We start from the raw sequence: 22004 nt of genomic DNA on the forward strand, positions 1-22004 counted from the left end.
CCCTTTGCGCCCCGCCCCACCCTCGGCGGACAGGCAGGCCCAGGCGCCGCTCGCTTCTCTCCGCCTCGTCCGGCCTCTTCCCTCTGCCTTCTCCGGCGGCGTCTCCTTCGCGCGGGCGGAGTGAGGCTCGGAGCAGCTCCCATGGGGAAGAAGTCGCGGCCGGCGCCAGCGGGGCGCAGGCCTATCCTCCAGCTGTCGCCGCCTGGACCTCGCGGAGGCCGGGAAGAAGCGGCACCGGGCGAGGGGGACTCGGCGTCGGAAGCGGGTGAGGGCGCGGGCAGGCAGGCCGCGCGGCCTAGGCGCTTGGCGGGGGGCTTCGTGTCCCTTCGGGGATTCTGCTGAAAGAGTTACCTGGTCTTGTGACGCTCAATGAGGCGCTTCCCCACCGCGAGAGCACGGGGTTTTTTTTGGGGGGGGGGCGTTTAAGGGTTTGTTTATAAGGCCGCCTCTCAGCCCCCCTCCCACCCCCGGCGCCTTCGCCGCAGTAGTTTGGCCCCTGTGGTTGATCGTGTCACCCGGGTGGGTCCGGCTTCTGGCCCCGTTCCTTGCACTGGCGCATCGTTTCCACTATGTCAACACCATTATCCTAGTCCTCGTTGTTTATCTTACGAGGTTCCCAAGGGCTCTTTCAAATTCATAATCTCGGTCGCCCTTCCCACTATTGGATGACCTGGGCCGTTGCTTTTGCCCATTTTGCAGACGGGAAGTCTGAGGCTGGGAGATCCTAACTTGTTCCAGGTCTCCTAGTCAGTTTGCCTGGGTTTGTTGGTACTCGCTGTGCTTCCTCAGAGCCCCCCCCCCCACTCCTTTCCCCGGCTCTTGTTCTTCGATATGTTTAGCTTAATTCTATTGTCCCTTTAATCTAGTTAGCAAAAGCAGTGTAAAGAAATAAAGCTGAAATCCTGTGCGGGCTTACTTGGGAGTTAGCATCATTGAGCACAATGGAATTAAATTTCCAGGTAAATTCCCTGTCTTTCTAGTCATGACCCTCTCGTTCTCCAAGGTGGTGCTTGCTCTATTCTGTACACAAAATACACATATACATGCTTCCTTTTTTCCCTCTTGATCCGACCTGTGCCTGTGGGATTAGACTACTGAACAGGAGACACAATGTTTCTGAGTTCCTGTTCAGTCTCCTGTTCTACCTAGACTACTTGGTTCCTGTGCAACTTTAGTTTGGGCTGATGCTGCCATTTCAATAGGGATTAGTGTAGTGCTCTTGTGCATATTCGTATAGCAGGTATATTGTGAGAAGTATTGGTGTATGATGAAGGAGGATGCTGACACCATGTTACTCTACGACATTAGTGGGGTATCTTTGTTCCACAGGCTCAGTTAGGCCCACCAGATCCTTTCAGCCAAGCCACCCACCTGCCCTACATCTGCTGTCTATTACAGACAGAGCTTGGATTAAAGGAGCTTTTTCTACGATATTCCTTGCACAGGGCTGCCCAAGCACTGGCTATCAATGGATTGTCAGAGCTTGGGAAATTCTGTGCACAGGTTGTACATAATCAGCTGTGAGGCTGCCAAGCGTCATGCATAGTGCTCCACAAGACTCAGTGATCAGCTAATCATCACTAAACCATATAGGCAAAAATGGGTCATCTGTTGTAATTGTGATGCCTGGTGATTGATAGGTAGACAGCCCCACCCACCTGTCAAACTTGGCCTGTGGGGTGGGTAGGAGAGAGAATGATCTGGACAGGTGACTGGATGCATTTTCTATTTGTGCTCTCCAGCAATCCTAGTACCAGTACAGTGTAGTATAGTTTATATTATGTACATCCCCTTATTCTTGGGTGTTCTCATTTTTATTTATGTAATATATATTGTATTTATATTTTGCCAATTTCCCAGGTGGCATTCCAGCCAAGCACTAACCAGACCCAGATATGCTTTAGTATGTTCCCTGTAGCTTCAGAATATGGGTGTTGTAGGCATGTATAGAAACATCAGTGTATAATTAAATCTGCATCTTTTAGCTTATTTATTTATTTGTTAAAATTTCCATTGTTATGCACCCCATTGTTATTTAGACTGCAAGCTCTATTTGTTTCTGTTGGGGGTGTTGTTTTGTAAAGCACAATGTACACTGATTTGTGCGTGCATGTACACATTTATAAGTTTTCTTACCAACCCGTCACCAGAAACACCCATGGGTGGTTACAACAATATAATCATATAGTTATTAAAACCAAGTAAAATGTTTATGGTTATAAAACGTAGAGCAGGAAACCCAACCAAAACAGTTTAGATTCACCATAAGAGGAGAGTGCCGCAAAACAATATACCTTTACTGTCAAAGCCTAGGTCTTTTCAGCATATGGCAGAAACTACAGTGAGGGGGAAATATGTTTGATCCCCCGCTAAATTTGCCCGTTTGCCCTCTGACAAAGAAATGACCAGTCCATAATTTTAATGGTAGGTTTATTGTAGCTGTGAGAGACAGAATAACAACAGGAAAACCCCCAGAAACCCAGAAGACAAAAGTCAGAGATTGATGTGCATTATAATGAGTGAAATAAGTATTTGATCCCCTATCAACTAGCCAGATGTCAGGCTACCTGGTATCTTCACTGTATGTAAGGAGCTGAGATTAGAAGCACCTGCTGTAAGGGAGACGTCTTACCTGTAATCCCAGCTCGTTACAGTACCTGTACAAAAGACACCTGTCGACAGAAGCAATCAATCCAGCAGATTCCAAAGTAGCCACCATGACCAAGTCCAAAGAGCTGTCCAAGGATGTCAGGGACAAGATTGTAGACCTGCACAAGGCTGGACTGGGCTACAAGACTATTGCCAACTAGCTCGGTGAGAAGGTGACAACAGTTGGTGCAATAATTTGCAAATGGAAGAAACACAAAATAACTGTCAGCCTCCCTCGGTCTGAGGTGCCATGCAAGATCTCATCTTGTGGAGTCGCAATGATCATGAAAACGGTGATGAAGCTACCCAGAACTACACGGGGGGAACTTGTCAATAATCTCAGGGCAGCTGGGACCATAATAACCATGAAAACAGTTGGTATCACACTACGCCGTGAAGGACTGAGATCTTGCAGAGTCCGCAAGGTCCCCTTGCTCAAGACAGTACATGTTTGCCAATGCACATCTGAATGACCCAGAGGAGAAAGTGTTGTGGTCAGATGAGACCAAAATCGAGCTCTTTGGCATCAACTCAACTCGCCATGTTTGGAGGAGGAGGAATGCTGCCTGTGACCCCAAGAACACCATCCCCACTGTCAAACATGGAGGGGGACATATTATGCTTTGGGGGTGTTTTTCTGCTAAGGGGACAGGACACTTTCACCGCATCGAAGGGACGATGGACGGGACCATGTATTGTCTAATCTTGGGTTTGACAAAAATCGAAAGTCTGTGAAGGGAGCTGAAGGTTCGAGTAGCTACACATCAGCCTCGAAATCTTACTGACTTGGAGAGGATCTGCAAAGAGGAGTGGGACAAAATACCTCCTGAGATGTGTGCAAACCTGGTGGCCACCTACAAGAAACGTCTGACCTGTAATTGGCAACAAGAGTTTTGACACCAAGTACTAAGTCATCTTTTGTGAAGGGATCAAATACTTATTTCACTCATTATAATGCACATCAATCTCTGATTTTTGTCTTCTGGGTTTCTGGGGTTTTTCCTGTTGTTATTCTGTCTCTCACAGATACCATAAACCTACCATTAAAATTATGGACTGGTCATTTCTTTGGCAGAGGGCAAGTGGGCAAATTTAGCATTGTTTGCATCAAATACTTTCCCCCCTCACTGTATATGACAAAAACATCTGGGAAGTAAGTTCCACAATTAGAGGCTGCTTCAGGGAAAGCCCTCTCCTGGGCTGCCATTCCCCACACTGAGGGTAGCAGAACTTCCAAGAAAGCCCGCTTTGCTGATCTTAGTAACCAGTATAGTCTGTTGGGAAGCTGTCTTTCAGGTATTTGGAGCCTAAGTCACTTAAGGCTTTAAACAGCAATGTGAGAAGAATGTTTTGCAGCAGCAGTCCACAGAGAGTAGCTGCTATGCAAACAATGCTGGGAGGAACTGATAATATATTTTCTCAAGTGTGAAAGCCTATTTGAAAACTGTTTTAGGATTTTCCCAGGTGCATGTAAGAATGGTTTTTATTATTTATTTACTCGTGTTTCATACCCTGCAATTTTTAGCCCTGAAGCCTTTTCAGGCAGCTTATAAATAAAAGCAGCAAAGAATAAGTGCACAACTGTAAAATTCCATAAAATACATTACAGTAGAAAAACAATATAGCATCACTATCCAAAAAGCTTAATAAAGAACCAGGTTTTCACTGCCTCTTTCAATGGTTTTCCTGAGGTGGGAGTTCCAAATGATTGTGTTGAGCTGAAAAGGCCTTGTAAATTCTTGTTGATTTATTTGCTGTAGCCTTTCTCTGATATTGATTTTATTTATCTGTCTGTAAGGGTATTGCCAACCTAGCAGTTCGAAAGCACGTCAAAGTGCAAGTAGATAAATAGGTACTGCTCCGGCGGGAAGGTAAACGGCATTTCCGCATGCTGCCCTGGTTCGCCAGAAGTGGCTTGGTCATGCTGGCCACATGACCCGGAAGCTGTACGCCGGCTCCCTCGGCCAATAAAACGAGATGAGCGCCGCAACCCCAGAGTCGGTCACAACTGGACCTAATGGTCAGGAGTCCCTTTACCTTTTTTAAAGGGTATTTATAAACTAGTAACACATAAGAAAAATGTCAAGTTGATTGTGTTACAGGCTATCCCCAGCTAATGGGGTCCAGGAGGAAGGACGTGGTGTTTTGTAGGGTGGTGGTAAGGGGATGGATTAGAGATGAATAGAATCAGATGAGTGATTTTGTGCTGTAGTAGCACATTTAAGGTCAGGCACAATCATTAAAACACTGTGTGGAATTTGTGTCTTCTCACTTGAAACAGCACAGAAATTACCCAGGTGGAATGTCTTAACACTCCGGCAACCACATTCTACATTGCGTTCAGTAACAATGATTACTCTAACTGGGGGCAAAGATTGTGCTTTCCCACAACAAAGTGTTATGATGCAAGTGCTATGAAAATCAGAGAAGGTGACTAGATGTCATGCAGCTGTTTATACATTGCACAGTAAAATGAATCTTCTGGCAAGTAGCTAAGAAATTATTAGAATGGTGTAAAGATGCCTCTACCAAAAATGATGTTATGATTGTAATTGGCCAAAACTGAAGTTATAGTTAGTTTTGCTCTTTTTAGCAGCATGCTGCTGTCTCTAAAACTAATTAAAAACAATAAAAAGCTAATTAGCATAGGGGCTTGTGCCCTAAATAGAGAGTTTCCCTATATCTATATCTCATTCCAGTGTGTCTTAAGTATTTTTTCCCCTATCCCCTAGGATTGCTAGTTAAATATGTATGCTAATTAAATTATATACCGTTTTACTCTCTTTAAATGTTGCTTTTGTTTTAGTTATGGTAGAATTTTTGCTATTTCTTCAAATTATGGCAAATATCTAATGATGTTGTATTTACTGTCATATGTTTCTGCTGTAGAACTGAATTTTTGAACTTGTGTTACCTTTGTTTTAGTTTTTGTAATTTTGTATTTAATGCTTATTTTACCAATTTAATGCTGTTAGCCACTTTTAGGGGTTTGTTTTGAATTGAAAAATACAAGTGGGGACCCACAGCAACTAATGTAGTGCTGTATTTAGTTCAATAAACAAATTGCTGGTTTAAAGCTTTTAAAATTTGTTGGGGGGAACTTTAATTGCTGGACCTGTGAGTTAAAAGTAGGTATTCATTTTGGAGCTTTTTTGATTCACAAATGTTACAGTAATAGAAAATTAAAAATAAAGTGTTAAGGATGGCATTTCTAAGAATGGTTGTATTCAGATGATCATATCTTAACTTAGTGAGCTGAGATATGAAGAAAGCTTTTGCCTACTCATGTGACCCTTTTTCTCCTCTCTTCATGGTATGAGCAAACCAAGAAGGCATCAACTATAGTTTCCAATTTCATCTGTTTCTTTGCATTTGATTTTTCCAGACGAATTTGAAGTGACTGAAGAGGCTCCAAGGACAGCCCCAAACCCACCTCAAGCTAGCATGCCTCTTGGGCCTGTAGCTGTCAAACCAACAGGTAGCAAATTTCTCAATTCCCCTTTTAGTGTACTAACTTAATCTGCAGTTATAAAGGTCAAGTTATTGGTATACAGTGGGTGTGTACCAATCTTAAGAACAGTGTGAAAGCAACAAACAAATCCTTGTGAGAGAAGGATGCTGTCATGGACTGGCTGGATGCAGAGGAGTAGTCAGAGGCACCAGCTGGGGAACCCCCAACGGAAGAAGGCTCAGAGCCTTCTTGGTGGTGGGACGATGACGAGTGGTCCGAGGGAGAAGAGGGAGCAGACTGAGAGGAGGAGGTGTCGGAAGATGAAGAGGCAGCAGGGTTTAGTGAGCAGGAAGAGGCTGTGGCAGAGTGCAGTTCAGACTCGGATAGGAGAGGAGGGGGACCAGGAGATAGAGATGAGGCAGGCTGCTGAAGAATGCAGGCAGTTTCCCCCGCCTGCTGCAAGTAGCTCCCTTTCCCCTTGGTCTCCCAGAACATGCAGAGAAATTAAGAGAGCAGAGCAACGAGAGACAAGATGATGAAGCTTTAAGCTGCTGGGGAAGGAAGGGTGGGGGAAACCTTAGAGAGCGGTGGGAAGACAGATCCTCAATCCTTGGAACTGCTTCATTGGGGCAAGACCTACTGGGAAGGGTAGCTGTGGCCACCAGGACTGAACTGTTTTGTTTCTTTGAATAGAGTTGACTTCACTGACATCATTTGCTATATTCACTCACATCATTTGCTATATTGTTTTATTGTTGACCTCTGCCTGACTCCAGCTCCTGACAGATGCCTTTAGTGTTGTTTATTAAACAGACGTTTTGTCTTGTGTTTTACCTTAGAAATATCAGGGGTACTTTACTGTGGCTTGTTGCTCATTTTTAGAGGGGGCTGATTGGATTTAGAGATTATAGAAGGTTGTAAACATTAAGAATTTTGGTCTCAATGCCATCTTTAATATGAAAAAAAAAACCTCAGTCTATTTATGTTTGACTGAACTCGTCATTTCAGGACTATGGGACGACTACTTGCTTTTTCAGATTTTTCCATGCAACCATTCCTTGAAAATTAGGGCAGATGAGCTGTTTATTATTACAGGAAAAACCTGGAAAGCATCTTTCCAGTGTTTATTTCACATTCTAGTGATAAAGCAAAGACAACAGGACTGTCTTTTGTGGATAAAAAAAGAATTTTGACATTAGTGCAAGGCACTCTGATGTTTCTGACAGATAATTTATTCTGTGCAGTGAGGTGAGACTTGGGAAAGCAACACTAGTGCGAGTGTCTGCAAGACTGGTTGTATCCAACGTTGCTGTTTCAGTAGCACAGCTGACTTCCACTTGTACAATGAAACTTTCTCCTCCTATCCCCTGCAGCCCCCTGCACATCCTCAAAAACTGGAGGACTCTCTGGAGCAAATTTTCAGGGCTTCTTGGCCTTTTGGCTAAGATCAAGTGTAGGTTATTTTAATACATTATCTCAGTTATGGTCACATTGACTTTCTGTTCTAGGTGGCTTATGTTTACTTGGCGCTTATGAAGACAGCGATGAAGAAGACAGTGAGATGTCTGAGAAACCAGCACAGTCTACAGATGCAAATGGCAATAATTCAACAGACATTGACAGTACCCTGGCCAACTTCCTAGCGGTTAGTAGGAATTCTGTTTTGGTTCATTAAATAATTAATCCTGTTGGGTAGAACTTGGGTAGAACGTACAGATATTCACAGCAATACATTACAGTTTCTATGAAAAGGTGTACAACCTTAGACTGATGGATAGATGTTTTAAATCTTTGATGTATGGGTTGAGCAATTTCTCTTTCTACGTTATTACCAAATATTTAAATGCTCTTAATTTTTTGAGTCAAATGATGTCCTGTTTTATCTTACTTGTATTTTTAAAGGAAATAGATGCAATTACAGCACCTTCACAGCCTGCTGAGAACACTGTTCCCTCCACTGCTCCACCTCCAACTCCTCCACGCCCAGAACCCAAGGAGTCTGCTTCCAGTCTAGTTTTGGCAACTGCAAATGGAACAGACCAGGTGGCTGAGTGGCAGTATGACACTCAGTGCTCCCTGTCAGGAGGTGAGCTCCATGTAATAGCTTGTGCTACTACACAAGCTTGTATACTAGAGGCATTGCAAGGGTTGATAACCCATGAATTACCATGTCTTTTCTAACTGAAAGCAATTTGGTTGTGGTGTGAAGATGAAAGTTGGGAGCCTTTTTTGGCTAATCTGCCCAGGTCTATGACTTCAAAGGATTATTAAAGGCAGCTGATGAATGTTGGGTGGGATAACAATTGAGAGTGATGAGAGAGGATATAATTGCAATCTTCTCTAGGTATATAGAGCAAAGCTGAGGATACTCAGATTGGAGAGGATGCTCACTGAAGTCTTGCTTTCTTCCTATAGTTGGAGTGGAGATGGGAGACTGGCAAGAAGTTTGGGATGAAAACACAGGCTGCTATTATTACTGGAATACTCAGACTAATGAGGTTACCTGGGAGCTGCCCCAATACCTTGCAACACAAGTTCAGGGCATCCAGCATTACCAGCCCAGGTAAGAATGGCACAGAAGAGGAGAGTGAATTGGTACTTTTTTAGTTTCCCTTGCTGAATTTGCTTTTCTCTTAGTTCTGTGGCAGATGCTGAAGAAAACTGCCAAGTGGTTGCAGACCTAAGCTCCCAGGGAAAAGGTGGTGGTGCTACAGCTGCCAGCAGTGCTGGACGGAGGGCAACTCTTGTGAAGCGTGAATTGAAGAAGGTTAGTATTTGCCTGACTGGCTTAAAATAGTTGTTTTTGAATGGAAATTTAAGAGAAGAAAAAACAGCAACCCCACTTTTCTCTATTATATTTGTTTTGCACTGTGTAGGCATCTGATTTATTTTTCCAGATGGCAAGAATGAACTGCATGCACTTTAGAGCAAGAACTCCCGTGCAGAGCATGTTCACAGCATAAGTCATATTCTCGGGGTTTTATAAATAAATTATAGACAGATCTGTCTTGTTGCATATGGATAATTCAACGGAGTCATAAAAGGATGGGAGGGATTGGATAGCTCAGTGGAAGAGCACAGCGTTTGTATGTATAAGTTTCTCAATTTGTTTCTGGCATTTCTGTTTAAAAGGATATCAATTACTAAGTCTGGAAAATAGGACTTTTATGCTCTGAGCAATTCTCATCATCTCATTGGAAGCTCTGATTCCAGGGCCTTTGTTAAATGCTGGGCACACACACTAGCAAACTTTGCAGAATGAGAACTAGAAACTTGTTTTTCTTTAAGGAGGTTATTCATGTTCTCTGTGACTGATTGCAGGAAGCTAATGATTTAGTGCAAAATCATATTGCCTTCACAGGAAGTGAATGAAGGTATTCAGGCCCTTTCAAGTAATGAAGAAGAGAAAAAGGGAGTGGCTGCATCACTGCTGGCTCCACTACTTCCTGAGGTGGTGAAGGAGGAAGAGGAGCGCTGGAGGCGGAAGGTTATCTGTAAGGAGGAGGTGGATCCATTGGTGGAAGATGATGTAGCACCAGAGCAAGTAGCAACTGTTGCTGATCAGCAGCTGGAAGGCAACCGAGATATTGGGGAAGACCCTTCTCAGGAGGACCTGTGTAGTGTGGTGCAATCAGGGGAGAGTGCAGAGGAGGAAGAGGAGCAGGATACTCTTGAGCTAGAGATGGTATTGGAGAGGAAGAAGGTAAGTCATTTGCAGTGAAGTTGTGGAAACTTTTCTATGAGCCATTTGCCTCTCTCTGCTGTCTATTTGATAAATGGCCCACTACTGAAACTTCACTGAGGGCTATGCATGATTTTTTTAAACAAATCACTGAATTGATGCAGAAATTTTGAGAACAGCAGAGGGCAAGGCAAGTTGTTTCCTTCATTCCTCGTTATGTTGCAAACAACAGTCATTAGCTGTCTCAAGGAGGTGTTGCTTTTTCTAGTCACAAAGTACTGTGCTGTGGTTTCAGTAGTGTAACTCTTTGAGAAGACTTTTTTTTATATTGTGTCCCCTCCCCCCTTTCCAAGGTTGTGGCTGGCCTGCCATTGGTCTTTAATTTTGATTGATCAATTTCAGTTATATACCACCTTTCTGCCAAAGTATTCAAAGAAGTTTATAGCTTTAAAATACTTAAACAAATGAATTATATAAAATGTAAAGTTGGTCCTGTTGTGGGGAATGCACAGCTCGACTTGAGTAGGCCCTGATCCTATCTTTGCTTGCCTGCCTCCTCAACTTGATTCTTCCTTTTCAATATATGACGGTTTAAGAAGGGTGCACAAGTAGCAATCCTGCATCTGAAACCTCTTAAAACTATACAAGCAGCCTGAGTTTGTCTCTAATCAGGTGCAGGCGGAACCTTTGCATTTAACAGGATAACTTCATGGAAAAGATAAATGTCTTATTTTTCTGCAATGTTGAAGCCTACTGCCTCTGAAGTAATCTCTGTCCAGAGAAGTTGTACTAGGGGAGAATGGACATGTAGACAAATGTAGAGGAATAGGAAGAGAAACAAATAAGTTGCTCCCCAGCACTGAAGTAATGTTTTGCCTTATAGGCAGAGCTACGTGCTTTAGAAGAAGGTGATGGGAGTATTTCGGGTTCCAGTCCACTTTCTGATGGAAGTCAGTCAGAGTTAGCACGACGGTTGCTACCCAAGCAAGGAAAATGGAAGCTCTTTGGGGTTGCCAGCCCAGAATCCACCAGCCGAGGGTCTAGCAAGACAGGTCAAGAGAGTCCTGAACCTGGACAAGCAGGTAAGAGTCTCCTGCTTAGGATCCTTTTTGGTTCTTCAGTTATATCTAGTGCTACTAAGGAGGGAAACTATTGGTGGAATTTAGCATTGCACTATTATGAACATTCTGTCTGTGCAACCATTTTAGCATGTCAGATGGAACAATCCCTCCTCTCCTCCCCCTGTGTGCTGTTTGGCACGTTCTCCAGACCTCCACCCCTGAGCCAGTTTGAAAGTACAGGGGACAGGGGGAAACCTTGTTGCATAAGGAGAAACCCTTGCCCAGAGCTTCTGCTGATGGGCTCCTTAGGTGAATCCCACCCTTAAGTTTTTAAAGTGGGTATTAAGTGTGTCTCCCCAAGATTGAGGTAGGAAGATACTGGTCACGCCAATAATTCCAATCCAGTGTCTGAAATGGTCTTTTGTGTTAAAGAAAAACATAATACAACATAGTAGGTTGAAAAGGCAGGATTCTCCTCCCCACCCTTCCCCTAGTAAATTGCCTATCATTCTTCTTACCTATGCCAGTCCATTGTAAAAGGGAAGATATACTGGGCACTAAATGGAGAATGACTTACAAACACTCCCCACCCCCTCTTGTTTTCTGTTCAGCGGTGAAAGAAGAACCAGAAGTGGCTGAGCAGAACTCGGACAATGAGCCAGACACAGAGGAATTGCAAGACAAAGTGAAAACACAAGGGACTTTCAAAGCAGAAGATGAGGAGCAGGACTTAAAGGTATGTGGGTTTATGGTTCTGCTGTGAAACCTAAGCAATATTACTTGAGGCAGTTCACACATTTCCAAATGTCTTCAAATTGAGTTGGCTTTTTTCTCCTTTCTACTTTCTTTTCTTCAGTCAGTTGAAATTGCCACACAGGTATCGGTCCTTTTCATGGCATGATTAGGTGCTGCTATACTGATTGGAGATACCAAAAGTATGCAATTGATTATTGACTGTTTGGAATCTGAGCACACAATGAATGTGTACACATGAAGTTTGTAGTTCAACTCAGTTTGAAACTGCCACCCTTCTTGTGGGTTATATTGGCCTTTAGATCCCTATCAGTACTTAACCTTGGCTAGGAGACTTCAAAGCTGTGTAGCTTTATTGTGCAGAGTAGTTTTGAAATTCTTCTAGGTTATTATTCCGTAGGGGTGCTTCTGATACTGCTTTTTAGTGACGTGTGTCAGGTATTAGTAGCAAATAATGTATTTCTTGATGGGAATTAGGAAGGTCTGGCACTTAAATGCAGTTGTTAATGTCTGTCAGAAATACTTAGTTGGAAATAACATTCAGCCATTATGTTCTTTGTGTGTTCCCTGTACCTATTATCCCTGTATTAAGTGTTGCTGTTTAGAAGATGTTGGCACTGGGAAATGGGACAGTCTCTTCTTGTGTGAGAATAAATTGAAAATAGTTGCATTAGCCATATGGATTATCCATGTGTAACACTCGAGTTAAAAGTAGAGAAAATATTAGATAGCCTCAACGTATTCCTGCAAAATGGCTGCTAATGCTGTGGGCAGAGCATACTTTCAGAATTTGGCACAATTTTTTGCCAATTGTAAGTTACTGGTCAGATCACACCTCTTTTTGTTAAAACAGATGGTGTCTTGTACACTTCAGCATTGCAATTGCCTTGTGCATTGTGACTAGCACAAAATTATTGACCCCTTGCTTGCTTTACTTCTGGCAGTTTCAGATTGGAGAGCTGGCCAACATGTTGATAAGCAAGCTGGAGTTCTTGGGCATCAGTAGACAATCCATCTCTAACTTCCACATGCTACTGTTGCAGACTGAGGTAACGAAAGTTTACCTTTTATTGAAAATTAATCATAGGGAGCCAAACAACTGGCAGCATTGCAGTGTGATAGGAATCTAGGAAGTTTTAAGTATTATGGCATGGATAACAGGCTTCCTCTCCCTCATTCCTTCCCGCTCCCTCCCCCTTGGCCCTCAAGCGGAATGCTTTAGTCCAGTAACGTATCTGAGGCTTTCTTGATCTATATGTAGTTCTCATCATGTTCTCTGTCATTAGTGCTGACTCTTGTATTAGTGCTACTAACACTGGGTGAGATTCATCTAACCAGTCTTGATTTTCCTTGTGCAACTGGGCTTCCCAGCCCTCTCCCTTGCATGCCCCCTGTGCCCTCCAAAATTGGCACAGGGGGGTCAGTAGAACCCACAGAACAGCATACATTGGGTTAGGAGAGGAGGAGATGGTTCTATCTGGCAAGCTGTCATGTGTGTGCAAACACAACAACTGACGTTGAATTCCACCCACTGTGTAGAACTGCAAAGTTAAGTGGAAAGTGATGTGCATGAGACCAATTGTCTCTACAGGTTTTTCATTATTTTTCCTTGCCTGCTTGGTATAGACCCGTATTGCAGATTGGCGGGAAGGAGCTCTCCAAGGAAACTACCTCAAACGCAAATTGCAAGATGCAGCTGAACAGCTAAAACAGTATGAAATAAACGCCGCCCCTAAAGGCTGGTCCTGCCACTGGGACAGGTACGCACTCTTCTCCCCTTTTCACCTTTCACCTTTGACATCTCAGACATGATTTGTGACCATCACCACCTGCCGACGTGCCGTCATCTGTCTGGAGACTGAGAGCAGCTGCACTTAGCGGTGCTGAGCGGGCAGAGAGCCTCTGGCACATACAGAGTTTCAGCCAGCCACAAAAATTGGAGAAATATAAAGTCTGTGTTAAGTGTGTTGAAATGGATTTGATTCCGCGATTGGACAGAGCTGGTGTTTACTCTTGAGTGTAAATGCGCTAAGGAGGGCGGGCTTGGGGGGTCGCGCATGCGAGAGCTCTGTGCACATTGCAGGATCTCAGGAACTCCGCTCCCAAGTAACGCCTGTGTCCTTATGGAAAGCTCCCTCACTGAGGATCTCAACGAAGAACAAGATAACTGTCTCCTGCCAGCAGGTCAGACCAAACTATTTCTTCTTATATTTGGCTTTCTTGATTCTTTTTGTTTATTTGAAATCTTTGCTCTTTTGTTTTTCAGCTCCCAGATCCTCTCCCTCTCAGTAGCAATTCACTATGTCTGACACCAAGAGTATCATAAATGTGACTGCAGCAGTCCATGGGGGAGCAGCCATCTTTCATAAATTGGGCTGTTTCTCTTTTTGCTATTCTGGAAGGAAATGAATCCTGAGACTACCTAAAAAGTCTATTTCCTAATGCATCCTTGAACCTTTAATTGCACATCAGCCACAAGCTGCTTCAATAACCCTCTACTTTTAGAGTGGAGGGTCAGGGCTGTGATCACAGAGCCAGCAGCGCAAACAGTTTGGAGTAAGCCCATCTTGCAAATCCTTCCTCAAAGCTGTTTGTTGCCTTTGTGAACAGCAGTCCTACTGTAAGAGGTTCTTCCTGTGAGAGCACTCCGCTGTCGCGGGAGAGGACTATATCATTGTGTCAGTGCAGGGGCGAGAGCGTAAAACCTTGTTTTCTTTCTTGTGATTTAGGGATCATAGACGCTATTTCTATGTTAACGAACAATCAGGCGAATCCCAATGGGAGTTCCCAGATGGGGAGGAGGAAGAGGAGGGGCAGATCCTAGAGAATAAAATGGAAGCTCTTCCTAAACAAGGACTAAAGGAGAAAATGGAGTCTGGTGCGGAATCGTCTGATAATACTACAGGTACTGGACCTTGAGGGTTTGCTAAAAGAAAGTTAATCCAATTTGGAATAATGTTTTTAAGAAGGTAGGCTCCTTGTTATTACTTCTCGTAAGTATATTCAATGCCCAAAGGCAGTTGCTCAGAAATCCTTCTTTATATTGCAGTATTCAGCCAGGTGGAGATGAATTGAAATTAGTGCATTACTTGCAAAACAGTTTTCTGTACTAGGATGGGGAACCTGCTGGCCTCCAGGTGTTGAGTGCCCATCAGCCACAGCTAACAAGCCCTGTGGTCCTGTGTTAGGACCTGTGGTCCTGTGTTTAGCAATATCCATAGTGCCACAAGTTCCTCACTCTCATCTTTACCCACCTCTAGAGATATCACTGCCGATTGTTATGCATGTGGTTCATATAGCATACCCGCTATGCCATATTGACATGGGAAGTATAAATTCTTTCTGCTTGTATTGTTTTTCCAATTTGGTTTTTAACATTGGGGGCTGGTTAGTGGGATCATTGTAATACTTTTCCAAGGAAGTTTTTCTTCTCTGAAAAGAAGCAGCATAATAGTGGAAGGAAAGTTATAAGTTGGGTGGATAGTTCTTGCAGGTATGGCGTAATTAAAAAAAAACCTACATGTTCTTTCTCTCTCTCTCTCCCCCCCCCCCCCCATTTTTAGGGTCTCTTCTTAAAGAGCCTCTTTCTAGTCAAGCTGCAGCTACCTCTCTTGTGCCTCTCAGTCCATTTTGGACTGTGCTCCAGCCCTCTGTCCCTGTACTTCAGCCCCCTTTACCTTTGGAAATGCCACCACCGCCACCACCCCCTCCAGAGTCACCCCCTCCCCCTCCCCCTCCCCCACCCCCTCCCCCACCAGGGGAAGATGGGGAAATACAGGAAGTAGAGATGGAGGATGATGGAGATGAGGAACCACCAGCACCAGGAACAGAGGAAGATGCTGTACTGAAACCTCTTCTCCGACCAGCAGTTGCCAACAGCCAAGTAAGTTAGTGCAGATGGACCCTCTAGCAGTTCTATAAAAGCTAGTATCAGGCGTGGATTGTATGCAGCTTTGACCTGTGAATCTTCTGCATTCTTGCATTTTATAATGTAAAACTGTTGTAAAACTGTCTTGCCCTCTTTGCCGCCTGTAGCATAAACTTTCTACTACAATCTTCTATAGCAGTCAGTAAATGAAAAGTAGTTTGTTTCTGCCATTCAAGTTTTGTGCCAAAGTCCCTTGTAAAACGTGTGTCAGAAAATGGATTTGTGTGACCCATATACAATAAACATGCTGTGATAGTGATGTTGCAAAGAGAGAAGCCAACAGAATGATTTCAGATAGAGGAGATGAATTTTGCTTTTTCACAAGAACTAAAATTGCCCGTCAGATAATCTGCAGTGATTTGATTTGTTAGTGTAAAAGCTCCTACACATCCAAGACAATTTCCCTGAAACAACATGGAATTTTATAAGAAAAGACATGCATGTTCCAAAAATGTACAGAGACTATTTAAAAGAACCAAACTAATTGACATCTATCTGCTTCCAGGCCAACTCTGAGGCCAACGTATCTGCACCTCTCTCCACTAAATCTCTTAAGAGAAAAGCTTCTGAAATCAGTGCTGGACTGGTGCAACGAGCAGCAACCATTGGAAGCTGTCCAGTGCTTTACGGGCAATCAGTCATAGGTGTTGGTGAGTAACATCCACATCCTTCTTCTTAGCTGCTTGATATCCCTGGAAAAGTGTTTTGGAAATAATTCCCATCCCCCCCCTTTGTGTATACAGGCCCTCAGACCCCAGGGGTGAGTTTGCAACAGAGTTTCCTTGGAGTAACGCAGCCGGCACTCATGAACTATTCTGAGTGTAGTGTGCCTGTTGGTCTTTCTGCCAGCACCACACAGCCAGTTCCTACACAAGGAGCCGCTCCTGCCACTAGCACTACAGAACAGCTGTCGCCGCCTCCACCGCCTCCTCCACTGTCCCCACCGCCACCCAAAACACTACCTCCAGAGAAGTCAAAGAAGCTTAGGAGAGCTGGCAAGGTGAGTACTTAAATTTGTACTTCCTGTCGTTGTGCATGCCAGAAATTGGACAAGCTTCATATAGGTTGAAATGTGTGTTATTTTACTCTGCTAGACTTTAGAACTGATACATCTTGTTTGACAATAGGTACAGAATGAGTAACTTGGCAGCTTCAAAACTGGAAGCTGTTGGGATTTCAGAAATACATTAGAGAAGAAGGTGCTCTTTTTAGGTCTTTGAGTCCACCAACTCCCCTGAGGCCTAATCACCTTAGAGATACCAAGCTGGTTCTGTTTGTTTTCTTGTTTGGGGGCCATTGTGGCTTTTGTGCTGGGATGTGTGCTCTGCTAGCCAGAACGCTTTTTATGATCTACTCTAATGTGAGATTAAGCAAAAAGAATGGGTAAAATCATTGTTTTCCTTCCTGTCTTGCCTACCTTATTCCTAACAAGAGTGAGAATGAAGAGTTCATGGAGGCCTATCTCTAGTCATCAGGGTAACATGCTAAATATTTCCCCGCAGAGGAAAAAAACCAAGACGAAGATGCCCTCTCTTGTAAAGAAGTGGCAGAGCATTCAGCGGGAACTGGATGAGGAAGAAAACTCCAGCTCAAGTGATGAGGATCGGGACGTGATCTCACAGAAGAGAATTGAGGAATGGAAACAGCAGCAGTTAATCAGGTATGAGAGAGACAGCAAGATACGGTCTGATAGCACCCCACTCCTTGCATCGCCCAGTGTGATTTGCTTTAGGTAAATGATTCCAGATTTCTGTGCAGTGTCAACTGTCAGCCCATGGTTTCTGGTTTAAGTGACTCGTGCCACTGCAGGGTTTAGGTTGGTCTATTTGTAGCTGTTCCTTTTTAAAGGAAGATTGGAGAGTCTTGTCATGTTTTCAGGGGCATTGGGCAAAACTGAAGATGGGGAATGTAACACATGCAGAACAGAAGTGGATATGGGGGTTTCAGTAGCAAGCTTGTAGGCCTAATTTCCAGAAGTCACAGCACAACCTTGGGGGAAACCTTGTATGTGAGGCAGAAGAGAAAGAAATGTTATGTACTTGCAGCATTCCTTTAAAGCATGGGTGTCAAACACAAGGCCCGCGGGCCGAATCCGGCCCGGCAGACCTCGTCATGTGGCCCGTGTAGCCGCCACCGGCCGTCAGCTGACTACAAAGGAATTAAGGGCCACCATGCTTCTCAGATCTCCTTGTAATGTGAGATTCATTATTGGCCTCCTTGTCCTTGTGCAACATACAGGGAAGACTTCGTGTTGATGTATACAAATAGCAATGTGTGAGAAAGGGATTTGCGTGAGAAACCACCCTCAGGTTCTATATGCTTCCTGACTTCTGCAGTATAAAATCCCTTTGCCTGAAACCTGCCTTATCTTATCATGAGCACATTTTTATCTGTAGCCTGCACAGAAGCTGGCTAATCATGGTGTGTAAAAATGACATCATAAAGCATCTCTTAGTGCCATATAATTATGCATTTCCTGAAATATTCAAGAACCAAAATAGCATAGGGCAGATTGCTTCCATAAACTCGGCATTTCTGACTTGTAAAAAAGCTCAATAACTTCAATCCCAAAAAAAGGTCAACAACTTTGGTTGGCCCTCACGCATGTTCACTTCATCAAATCTGGCCCTCTTTGAAAAAAGTTTGGACACCCCTGCTTTAAAGAGTTAGTTTCCTCTTGCATATGAAGTGATTTATTAATTCTGTGACATTCCTTATATGCAGAATGGATTTAATGTGCTATATCATACTATGTATTGATAGTGAATGTGGGTGGTACGTAACGCATCCCATCATTGCAAGGATTTATATTTGCACAACAGAACTCCCCTCTTCCTCCCCCCATGTGCCTGCTAAATCTGTTCTAGGGTTCACTTAACCCTCCAGAAAGATTTGGGGAGGACAGGAACAGGGGAGGAGAGTAGGAAACATTTCCATTGTACAAGCATAAATCTTTGCACTGGCAGGACATGCTAGTTGGTATTGCGTAAACATGAAAGCAGGTTCTTTGGGGGATCGGTTGCCTTCACAAATGGGCACAGTCTGGAAAATATCAGAAATCTTGATTTCTTTAGTTCTCCCAGTGCTGACTGGCAATCCTAATGTTTTGTTCTTCACAGTGGTATGGCAGAGAGAAATGCAAATTTTGAGGCTTTGCCTGATGACTGGCGATCTCGACTCAAGAGGCGGAAAGCTACTTCAAGCACATGAGTCAACTTTGTTGTTATTTTGTTTTTTAACCACACATGTACAGTTCAGAAACTTTTACTGTTGGATAAATGTAACTTTTTGAGGATACATATTTTTCAGTTGAACGACCTGACAGAGAAATTGCGTGGACTTGTGAATCCTTTTAGAGGTGTATTTGGCAAATAGGCTTATGAAATAATGAATAGGCTTGACCACTCCTGTCTTAAACTCCTCCTAATCCCAGTTCACACAAAGGTGGAATACCATTATGTCCAGTTCCTGGGTAGAGCTGGTACCAGAATTTATTAATGCACTTTGTGGAGTTGGAAATGGAACCTGCCGTTTTGACTCTTCCTTGCTAAGCCCAAAAGTGTTCTTCCACTTCCTGGAAATATTTCTACAAGATGATGACCATTTGCAATTGGGTGTTACAGAACATGCAAATTAAAGATGCACATTCTTTTCACAACAGACACAGTTCTGCATGATTTGAACCCCTTGTTCCATTCCTAATGTTTGCCAGCACCTTGGTTTTGGTAGCATTGCTCTTCTTGCTAGATTTCATAGAATCAGTTCTTGTTTCTGTCCTAGAACCTGTATCAGACTAGCTATTTTTCCTGTAATGTTACCCTAGAATATACTTTTGGTGCTGTAACATGCTAATAGTTTCATTGATGTGGCTATAGTGAGGTGGGACAGAAAGCAATTTTCAGCCTCCTCCACTGAGCACTTGATCACTGACTGGTGGGTTGTTCCTAATGCCTTCATTGGTGGGCAAAGAGAGGTAGGGGTAGCTGGCTCAGCACTTAAGTCAGCACAAGCCAGTCAGCAGCTGTGTGCCTGCACATTGCTGCATCAGCTGCTCCTGTCTCTGAATGCTCACTGGTGAATGCATGGGGTGGATATGTTCTCCCTTGCTCACTATCCAGCACTGTTCCCCATCTCAGTAGCTGCTGCTTGGTGGATGTGTACTAGAAGCCATTAGCAGTGAGGAGAGGGAAAATTAGCATTTCTCTGTTACTCAGTTCTGAGCCCCTCTTGTCAGGTTCCAGCAAAAGTAGGGTCTTTGTCTACATTTAAAGCCAGGCTGAATATTTATCCAACCTGTCAATGTGTTGCGTCTTTTCCCTTGTTTACTTTTTTAAAAACGGAATCAAGTGGTATTGATTTTCTGTAAATGAAAGAAAAGGCAGTTTATGGTTGAACGCTGTTTGTATTTCTCCAGTTTCTGGCTTTGTAAATTTGTACATATACATTAATAAAATCACTTTTTATACTTCAGAACCTTCTTTATTTTTCTTTGACTCTATTGGCAGCATTAATTGTAAAGTTCAATGACATATGCTTGGGAATGTGATGTTTTATACCACAGAGGTGGTTGGGGAGTAGTTGATACCAAAAACATGCTACTGCTCTGCTCAGTAAAACCATAGAATTATAGAAATTATATTCCCTGCTTCCAATAATATTTTTGAAAGGGAGGGCAGTAATAAACAGAAGCTATACAGAGGGATTTAAAGTTATCTGATGGAATACTTTTTGAAGGCTTGTTTTGGTTATTTTTATCCTTAAACAGTGCCTCTCATCACTGACTGAAGAAAAAGAAATCTGATCTTATTGGTTTCCTAGAAAAACATGCTTCCTGAAAATCTAGCTAAACAATACTTAGTTTTTATATATGCCTAAACTTAGCATAGTCTAAACTTACAGACAGTCCTGTAAGGTAGATTAATGTTAACCCCATTTTTTAGATTGAGAGTGGAGGCTGAAAGAGAGTGGCTTGTCTAAGGTCCATCATTTTTAGAGCTTCCACTGGCTTTTGCTGGCAGGAAAGTAGGAACTGAAGGACAGTGGCATACCAAGTAACTGACTCCCCACTCCCTGCATCCCATCTCTTCCTATTTTTCCACTTAAAACTGTAGTTATGACAGCATGGTGCTTAAATGTTGTGATCTTACTTAAAGCATTTTCCTCTTTTATCGAAAAGCATAGTGTACAAGTATACAAAGAAATTGATTTAAAATTTCTACTACTACTGTCATCTAACAACTAATTTCTTACAAGTTCATTTTTTAAAGGAAGGAAATAAACTTTTCCATAGAAGCTAACCCATAGGAAGAAAGGACTCCCAAGATTTTGTCAAAAAGTCCTGACTTTTTCGTTCATGCTGTCCGAATGCTCTTTTCTGTAATACAGCAGTTGAAACCTGGATGATTCTGTCTCATGGGAAGGTAGTCTTTTTACAATTAGAAATACAATCTAACCATAATTGCTGCTCCTCACTTTAATCTACACTCTGCTGGAAGTTTCCATAATTGCAGGGTAATTACAAGTGAAATGTAAATAAACAGCACTCAGAATAAAATTACAGTGTTTAAATATTTCCTGCATCTATTTTTAAATGATTCTCTGCAAATTTCCTTTTTCTGTAGCTCAGTAATTGCCTTTATTTTGCTCAGTGCATGGGTGTCTCCAAGTGTGGACAGGGAAGCAGTCCCCCCCCCCCCCCACGCAATCAGTAAAAAAACCCAGCTTCTCTCCCATGGGTGTTTTTGTTGAGATTCCTGCATTGCAGGGGGTTAGGTCCCTTCCAAATCTGCAATTCTAGTGTTTCTATCCAGAGTGGAGTCTTCAATGCAGTAGAATGGTGCCTTGTACACCTCCTTGCAACTCTTGCAGCCAAACATATTGCTCTACTTTCCATTGGACTACAGCAGCGAAGTCTTGTCGTCTGGCCAGACCAGGACCTCCATACAAACTGCCCAGGCTTGCTGGGGGGGGGGGAGTCACTTCGGTGCTGCTAATGCTATGATACTCCAACGGTATAACTTCACCCCCAGCTATGCTCTCCATTGCATTGGAGCCAGCTCTTAGGGGCTGAGGTCCCTTCAGGCCCCCCAATAAATATTTGAGGGGGGCAGCTCCCCCGCAAAAGTTGATGAGCATTGCCATTCAAATGGTGTCTGTGTGCTATTGTGATTGATTATGTGGAGCGGGGCTTAACTATCCCCCCATATATTATTATTATTTATTATTATAATTGTTGTTGTTTAGTCGTTTAGTCGTGTCCGACTCTTCGTGACCCCATGGACCAGAGAACACCAGGCACTCCTGTCCTCCACTGCCCCCCGCAGCTTGGTCAGACTCATGCTGGTAACCTCGAAAACACTATCCAACCATCTCGTCCTCTGTCGCCCCCTTCTCCTTGTGCCCTACATCTTTCCCAACATCAGGGTTTTCTCCAGGGAGTCTTCTCATGAGGTGGCCAAAGTATTGGAGCCTCAGCTTCAG

The 22004-nt window shown here is 43.4% G+C and overlaps 1 protein-coding gene and 1 long non-coding RNA gene across 3 annotated transcripts; one reads left to right on the forward strand and one right to left on the reverse strand.

Moving 5' to 3' along the window:
• Positions 1–10: 10 nt before the first annotated feature.
• Positions 11–19997, forward strand: FNBP4 (formin binding protein 4). Of its 2 annotated transcripts, XM_079946690.1 has the most exons (17): positions 12–265; positions 6035–6127; positions 7609–7745; positions 8003–8186; positions 8516–8663; positions 8738–8867; positions 9462–9803; positions 10666–10864; positions 11455–11579; positions 12541–12645; positions 13223–13356; positions 14326–14501; positions 15160–15479; positions 16030–16174; positions 16268–16524; positions 17027–17184; positions 18644–19997. In XM_079946690.1, exons 1-17 carry the CDS (start codon positions 142–144, stop codon positions 18732–18734), a joined length of 2868 nt encoding a protein of 955 aa, XP_079802816.1. In that variant the 5' UTR covers positions 12–141; the 3' UTR covers positions 18735–19997. The 2 variants fall into 2 exon arrangements, with proteins under 2 accessions (XP_079802817.1, XP_079802816.1); XM_079946691.1 differs by lacking the exon at positions 12541–12645 and having other exon boundaries at positions 11–265.
• Positions 19171–21236, reverse strand: LOC307199090. Its single transcript, XR_013831812.1, has 2 exons — positions 20672–21236; positions 19171–20259 (listed from the first exon to the last, which is right to left on the reverse strand). It is a non-coding gene; the product is annotated as an uncharacterized lncRNA (long non-coding RNA).
• Between the last annotated feature and the right edge of the window lie 768 nt (positions 21237–22004).

This window comes from Podarcis cretensis, assembly GCF_951804945.1.
Source record: "Podarcis cretensis genome assembly, chromosome: 1".
Taxonomy (NCBI): domain Eukaryota; kingdom Metazoa; phylum Chordata; class Lepidosauria; order Squamata; family Lacertidae; genus Podarcis; species Podarcis cretensis.

Excerpts from the sequence above, each read along its gene's own strand:
- FNBP4 (XM_079946690.1), top strand. The coding sequence starts at position 142 with ATGGGGAAGAAGTCGCGGCCGGCGCCAGCGGGGCGCAGGCCTATCCTC. Across the intron at positions 8,664-8,737 it reads ATCCAGCATTACCAGCCCAG|TTCTGTGGCAGATGCTGAAG; the intron begins GTAAGAATGGCA and ends CTTTTCTCTTAG. Across the intron at positions 16,525-17,026 it reads AGCTTAGGAGAGCTGGCAAG|AGGAAAAAAACCAAGACGAA; the intron begins GTGAGTACTTAA and ends ATTTCCCCGCAG.